This window comes from Parambassis ranga, chromosome 1 (assembly GCF_900634625.1).
Source record: "Parambassis ranga chromosome 1, fParRan2.1, whole genome shotgun sequence".
Classification (NCBI taxonomy): domain Eukaryota; kingdom Metazoa; phylum Chordata; class Actinopteri; family Ambassidae; genus Parambassis; species Parambassis ranga.
This window is the reverse complement of record NC_041022.1, coordinates 2,842,214-2,849,857: the sequence shown is the minus strand read 5'-3', so window position 1 is coordinate 2,849,857 and position 7,644 is coordinate 2,842,214. Positions and strand designations below refer to the sequence as shown.

The 7,644-nt window shown below is 47.2% G+C and overlaps 1 protein-coding gene across 4 annotated transcripts in view; it reads right to left on the bottom strand.

The window, feature by feature from the left end:
* Window positions 1-7,320, bottom strand: part of LOC114437263 (endonuclease V-like) — a 71,267-nt gene extending 63,947 nt beyond the window's left edge. For all 4 annotated transcript variants that reach the window (XR_003670900.1, XR_003670898.1, XM_028407979.1 and 1 more), the window contains exons 1-5: window positions 7,186-7,320; window positions 6,550-6,721; window positions 5,186-5,320; window positions 4,331-4,370; window positions 3,342-3,454 (exon numbers count right to left, since the gene is read on the bottom strand). Coding sequence is in view for 2 of the 4 variants with exons in the window: in XM_028407979.1 (XP_028263780.1) it covers window positions 3,342-3,454; window positions 4,331-4,370; window positions 5,186-5,320; window positions 6,550-6,721; window positions 7,186-7,229 (504 nt within the window). In the remaining 2 variants the exon portion in view is untranslated. The remainder of the gene's footprint in view (window positions 1-3,341; window positions 3,455-4,330; window positions 4,371-5,185; window positions 5,321-6,549; window positions 6,722-7,185) is intronic.
* Window positions 7,321-7,644: the final 324 nt, after the last annotated feature.

Below are 7,644 nucleotides of genomic sequence, written 5' to 3'. Positions count from 1 at the left end.
CTCGTCACGGCTCCGTCACACTGATCACTTCTGTTTCTTCTTCTCAACAAGACCGAGCTGCTTCCATAAAGAATCTGAAAGGTGACACAGGGGTCAACATGTGCATCTACAGTGTGTGCACACACTGACTCCCCTCTGTCTGGATAGCATGCCTGCTAGGCTGCTTGATGCATAGACTGTGTGCACATGTATCAGGTGGCACATGGGCCCAAATCTAGGGAGGAAAAGAGCACAGGTCAGGAGGAACGAATGCTTTGGAGTCGGGCAGGTGCACGCCTCTCTCCACACGAGCGTGCAGGAAGGCTGTAGTGCAGGCATGTGGGCTGGCTGTGATGGTTTTACAGACATGTGTTGTAGAGAGGGGCAGCCAGTAGACATAAGAAACAGGTTCTGTTTTGGTTTCAAACTTGTTTACAAACTAATGCAACAAAGTTCTGAGTAAATATCAGCATCTATTACATCACAACCAAGCGGCAACCTTCGGGGCTCAAAGTTGAAGCCCATGCGGAAGTGTCAAAACTTGTAATTCACGCCGCAACAGCTGGGGGCTGGCTCCAAAAGCGAGTAATTTCCCATAGACTCCCATGTTAAAATGGCCGACTTCACAGCAGAAAAAAACATGTTTACAGCCTGGTACAAAAAACCACTCTGGTCTCAGATGATAGGTTCTCTTCTAGTGTCAATTGTAGGGGGGGTGACTTTTTTTACAACTCACTCGTTTCAATTGTATTCGGACTTAAAATTACGCATAATTATGGGCGTTGCCGCTTGAGTGACAGACAGTTGACGTATCACAGCGTGAGTTTCCTGCTTCCACGATCGCCCGCCCCCCTAAACCCCGCTCATGCTCCCCCTCTTTGTCCGTATTTGGAGTTTTGGTGGACGTGACGCTGCCAACATGGCGGAGGTCATCACATCCCGGAACCTCCCACCGAGCCTCAGAACGGCTCTTCAGAAACAAACAGGTGACGTCACGGAAGCTCTGTCCATAGTTTTTACTGTCAATGATCACAACCCTTTAATAGCTTACCATCTGCAAACTAACTAGTGTTAAACAAGTCAACGCTCTGTCAGATCTATGTGTTGTAGCTGAGCTAATACCGTTCTTCTAGCTTGTTTGTAAATGTTTGTAGCTCGCTCGTCCTGAGACTTTATCAGCCAACGTTACAACATTATGCAAGGTGTAGCTAAGCTACAGCTAGGTGGCTATAAGTATGCTTGCTCAGATGGAGGTTGTTTAAACTCTGGAGCTGACCTGGTTGCTAATATGATTAGCTTTCCATTTTCAAATTACCGTACTTGATGAGCTAATTTGCTGTAGCCAGACGGCTAAGATAATAAACAAAACTGTGTGAAACAGCAAATGTTGTCCACTAGCTCTGCAGGCTAGGGGCTGTTAGCCAGCTAGCTGTAACTTAGCACTGATCTAGCATAGAGAGACCAGATGAGAGTTTGTTGCTATCAAGCGTTACTAAGTGAGCAGCACGGGGGGCACCCCAGGGCACAGTACTGTCTCTATACATCGGACTTCAGACACTGCTCACAGTCCTGCCACCTGCAGAAGTTCTCGGATGACTCTGCCATTGTGGGCTGCACCAGCAGAGGTCGGGAGGCAGAGTATATGAGTGTGGTGGACAGCTTCGTGGAGTGGTGCGGACAAAACCACCTGCAGCTGAATGGTGGTGGTGGACTTCAGGAAGCACCAGACACTCCCAGACCCGGTCAGCATCAGAGGTACCAACGTGGACATTGTGGACAGCTACAAATACCTGGGTGTCCACACTGGGTGACCACAAACTGGACTGGTCCACAAAAGCAGAGGCAACATACAGGAAGGGACAGAGTCGCCTGTATCTCCTAAGGAGACTCAGGTCCTTTAACGTCTGCCAGACCATGCTGCAGATGTTTTACCACTCGGTGGTCTCCAGCGTCATCTTCTACGCTGTAGTGTGCTGGGGCAGCAGGATGAAGATGGCCGACACCAACAGACTCAACAAGCTCATCAGGAAGGCTGGCTCGGTGCTGGGAGTGGAGCTGGAGTCTGTGGTGGAGGTGATGGAAGAGGAGGATGCTGAGGAAGCTCCTCAGTATTCGTAACAACACGTCTCACCCCCTGCAGGACACACTGCTGTCCTACAGGAGCACATTCAGTGGTAGACTGAGACTACGAGGAGCAGCACAGAACGCCACAGGAGGTCCTTCCTGCCAGTGGCCATCAGACTGTATAACTCCTCCCCTTTCTGTAGGGAGAGGAGCTACATGATCATGTCAGGCATCACTGTCATTCCCTCCACTGGTCTATATTTATGTTTACTCAGCACCTTACATCTCCATATTTGTATCCATGTATCATATATTGTGCCCATACTGTGTACTGTTCTCTGATTTGGATTATAGTGACACTTATACTCTTATACTCTGTACTTAACTGCATTTAATGTAACTTGATACCTCTGGCACAAGAATTTCCTTCGGGATTAATAAAGTTTTATCTTATTTTATCTTATCTTAAACGTAGCTTGCTAGCTGTAGCATAGCTGGTGTTTGCTCAGGTAGTGAAGTTTTTTTAATTGCATTGATATCCAGGATGCAGTTCATTAAACAGCCACAGGTGTCACTGTTGTAGTGTTTGGATGTAAACAGACGTTCTGCAGATCTTAAAGCTCAGACGCCGCAGAGCCAGCCACCTGTTTCAGGGATTTGTTTTTACTATAAATTGTTTTTGTTCTGAGGTCACTGAAGCTCCAGACTGAAACTAAGTGAACATTTGCATATTAATGAAAGCCCCGTCCCTCAGGTACACTCCCACCAATAGGTGTTTGTTCCAGCTTGATTTGTATTCAGAAAGTCACATTAGCATTAGATACACACAGAGGCCTTGGCTTGCAATAAAAGTCACACTGCCAAAGCAGCGCGCACACACACACACACACACACACACACAAACAGGCATGCATATGTGAGTTCACGTGCACACACAGACAGAGGCGCACGTTTAAAAACAATTTCAGCACTTTTGCCCTCTGCTTCATCCCTCTCTGACATTTCTTTGCTTTTTATAATATAATAATAATTCATCCACTGACTCTTATTAAGTCTTAAAAAACACTAAATATGACGCAGGTCTGCAGCTGAATACATTAAAGTGACTCAGTAAGGTTGTAATAACCTTTATTCAGGCAGATCATGCAAACATGAAGCCCTTTAGTTACATAATCCTAATTGAATTTATTCATAATCTGTCATTTTAAGTTTGAATTATTAAATAATTGCATCTGCTTCATGCATTTAGAAACATGTCTTCATGTAAAGTGGGAAAAACATACAGCTGAGTGACTCACTTGTGCCTGGTGCTCCTCGCTCTTGTGCACGCCCTGCACCTGCAGCAGGTTCTTGGCCACGCCCACACACGGCAGGCCCGACAGCACGCCCAGGTGACACGCCAGGCCGAACTCTGCAGCACAGCAAAGACGGAAACACTCAGTCTGAAGGCTGAAAGGGTTAAATCATTGACAAGTCACAGATTCAGTCACAGCACATCTGACCTGTGCTGTGACTGGGGGGAGGTAAACAGACAGAATCTACTCTAAAACAATCACATTTTTATTTCTACATTTTGGCATGTCACTGGGTTGGTGTAGACGTCTGACAGGAGCTAGCATTAGCTAAGTGACAGCTTTAACAATGAAGCTTAAAGGGATCCAGGGACGGTCACGTTTGTACTGACACTGAACACAGTTAACTACCAGAAGGATTGTCCACTGTCATGCTCCGTCTCTTAAAGGTGAGAGGAGAGTCAGCCAGATTTCAAAGTAAACACACGCCCCTTTCTCTCGGAGCTCACCCCGAAGCCACGCCTCCCAATCACATGGACGCGCATCACCTGAAGACGAGCTGCGGTCTGTGACTTCGGCCATCATGCACGTACCTCTCTGGTGCACAGAGCAGGAAGAGAGTGACAACCAGCCAATACTCCCACAGGGTCCACCCGGAGGATTGGCTGATGTTTTTAGTGTTTTATAGCTTCAGATGATTCATATTCTTCGTTTTAAAGCGAAACTGCCGAACTAATCGGTTGCTATCGGAGAAGATAAGAGAAGTTACACTAATTTAACAAAAAAGTGGCTCAGATTGAAATCTCCTACCCGACCTTTAAGTGTCTGAGGAGTGGTTTGCTGGCTTCAGCTGTGCTGAAACAACAGAGCCTTAGTGTTAGCTGTGATGCTAGCTGTTGTAGTGGCCGCTGTGTAAAAGGGCAGCATGTGGAGGGGGTGGTTGTACAAACACAGACACTACACATGTTGCATTCTGCAGCATTGTGTCACCTCACCTCTGTAATGGAAGAGACCGTTCCCGTCTACAAACACCACCTGTGGAGACAAAACACACATTAATCCACCTGCAGTGCACACAAACTGTAACACAAGCTGCAGCCAATGAGACGGAGACCTCCGTGTTAGAATGTTCCTGTTCATGATGTCTGACACTGATCATGGAGCCATTTTGTTATTGGACCAAAGAGAAGGTTCATGTGTCACCTGTTCTTTATGTCTGCTCTGGAACTTTCTCAGCCTGTGACCTGCTCTGCCCTGACCGCCTCGAACAAAGACAGGTGTGTGTGTGTGTGTGTGTGTGTGTTCACTCTGAGCTTCTCTGAGATCCTCTAACTGATATTCAAACACTTCCAGCTCCGACACGCTGATGAATCCTTGAAGCCAAAGGTGACTGCAGACGCTTTCAGCGCTGAATCATAAGTCACCAGGAAAACTCACTTCAAAGGCTGCAGATAAAGGAGCAGGGACCGCATCTGTCCAGAGCTAAATGTCAGAGGAAGTGAGTGTGTGTGAGTGGGAGGAAGCGGGGGAGGCGGTGTGGTGTGTGCTGCGACAAACAGAAGTGAGTGGGTGAGGATGAAATGAGTGGAGCTTTGTCACCGAGGCTGCACTTCATTCAAGAAGTTTAAACGTGTGTGAAGTAAACACACCAGACTTATTTACTGATGCATCCATACAGGTGTGACTCTGTCTGCGTATGTGGATGTTACTCCAGGTGGAGCCTCCACAAACACTCAATGATTTAATTAACGCCAACACTGCAGGCCAAAATATAAAATACTAGCATTTAGCAACAGCAGCTGAGAGTTAGCTTAAGTGAAACACAAGACACAACAGTGTGTGTGTGTTACCTGAGGGAGAAGGTTGGGCTGCTTCATCCTCAGCCGCTGCAGAGCCTCCAGGAGGAAAGGAGTCTCTCTGAAGGCCAGGAAGCCGGCCACGTACGGAGCCGTCAGGGTCACCATCTGACTGTCCTCATACAGCAGCTGTCAGAGGGAGGCAGAAACTCATCATGTTCATCATGACTGAGAGACAGAGGAGTCTGTGTGTAGGAGAGGTCCACAGAGTCCACAGAGACACACTGTACAGGGCTTTAACCTACATCCAAAACCTAACGTCCCACACTGAGAGGACAAAAAACAACTTTACAAATACTTAATGCAGCGGGACAGGAACCAGAAACATGGAGAGGCTGGGTGTCCACATACTGTACATCCCCTTATCTCGTTCAGCCCCCGCGGGCTGACTTATCTCACGCGATGACCTTCTTAGTTTCCCGCAGACAGCACGAGCCGTCTCGACCCTCCGACCTGCATGAGAATCACTCTCTGTCCACACTGAGAGGCCGTGTCGGTGCCTCAGACGCTGTAACGTCGGACACAATCACCTTTTTTTAATCAAGGATGAAACACAGAAAAGCTGTTGAGACGAGCTCTCAGGGATGTTTTCTGAATACCTGACTCGTCGTCTGGCTTTTAGAAATGTCACCTCACATTCAGGGCTTGGTGTGCTGTTGACAGCACTGACCTTCGTCGCCCAAACAGCAGCATATTTATTTAAATGTTTGAGAAGTTCCTGATTCTGCAAATAAAAACTTTTTCTCTGTAGTCTCACTGTGAGTCGTGTTATCAGACAAACGGCCTCAGGTGGCTGCAAGGAAGTAAAAGCATGGGTGGATGGATAGATGGATGGGTGGATGGGTGGATGGGTGGGTGGATGGATGGGTGGGTGGGTGGATGGATGGATGGATGGATGGATGGATGGGTGGGTGGATGGGTGGGTGGGTGGGTGGGTGGATGGATGGGTGGATGGATGGATGGATGTGGACGGTTAGGTGGATGGATGGATGTCTGGATGGGTGGATGGATGGATGGATGGATGGGTGGATGGATGGATGGATGGGTGGATGGATGGATGGATGGATGGATGGATGTGGACGGTTAGGTGGATGGATGGATGTCTGGATGGGTGGATGGATGGATGGATGGATGGGTGGATGGATGGATGGATGGATGGATGGATGGATGGATGGATGGATGGATGGATGGATGTGTGGATTAAAAGTCAAACATTTAAAATGACTTCTGAGGCTCGGACCAGACAGTGATGTCATTTCTCCATCAGCTTTCAGGAGCAGCAAACTGACAGTGATGAGGTCACAGCAGGAGGCCTCTGATGGAGCCTTTGTATTCAGTGTCCGAATGAAAATAATCACCTTCAGGTCGGGGTAGCTGAGCACCACGAGCTGGGCGCAGGCGTTGAAGTCGTCCCCTTTGATGAAGGACAGGTCCATCCCCCCGACTCTCTGCAGACCTGAGAAGTCCGGCTTCCTCTGCCAGTCCTCGGTGTCGACCTCCACCACCTGCTGCCTGAGACGCTCCTGCTCGCTGCAGAAGGACGACACAAACCGTCAGTTTGCTTTAATACATTTTTTGATCATTGTTAAAATTTGGTTCAAAGGGTTAAAAACAATTATTATAACTTATTATCTTAATCTATAATCTCTAATCTTTCATTTCTAGATCCAAATACATCTTCTGTGCCTGGATCTAGATTAAAGAGACCAATATCCCGTCAGTTTTTAAAGGTTATCAATTAAAGTTATCAATTATTTTAGAGCAGAAGACCAGAGCTGTGTGTGGGTTTTTATTTTTGTGAATTCTCTTTAGTCAATTAAAAAAATCACAGCGTCATATCAGCTGAACCCAAACATTAATCTGAGCAGACACAAAACACATAATAATAATCTATAGGAAATAAACGGCTGCTGGCAGAGTTAGCTAAAAGCTAACGAGCTGACAGGAGTTCCGGCGGCACTAAGTGTCATTAAACCCCAGAACGCGCCTCTGACCTTTTCCACTCTTCGAGCAGATCTTCTGCGGGAGGAGCAGACATCTGTGTGAGTGTGTTAGTGAACACACACTCAGCTGCAACACACACTTTCAAAAGAGAAGAACGTCCGCTGACAGGGGGAAGCGTGAGCACAGCTACTTCCGTATACACTGACGTCACGTAGAGAGGCGGGGCGCCGGGTTTTCCGCGGGTAAATGCTGCCATCTGCTGGTTTGAAACGGAAACCATGTTTCATTCTCAGCTTTCCTCATATTTTACAGATAGAAGAACGAATAAAACGGACTAAATGATGTGACTGAATAAATTACACATTCTGAACAATAATTAAATGTGCTGCCTTTTTGATATGACTGCTAGAAAGCCTTCAAGGAGATGCAAACTCCTTGTATATTTGACAGATTGATCAGCAGCACCGGGGCTCCACAGGGGACCTGACACCTCCAGAAACTCTCTGATG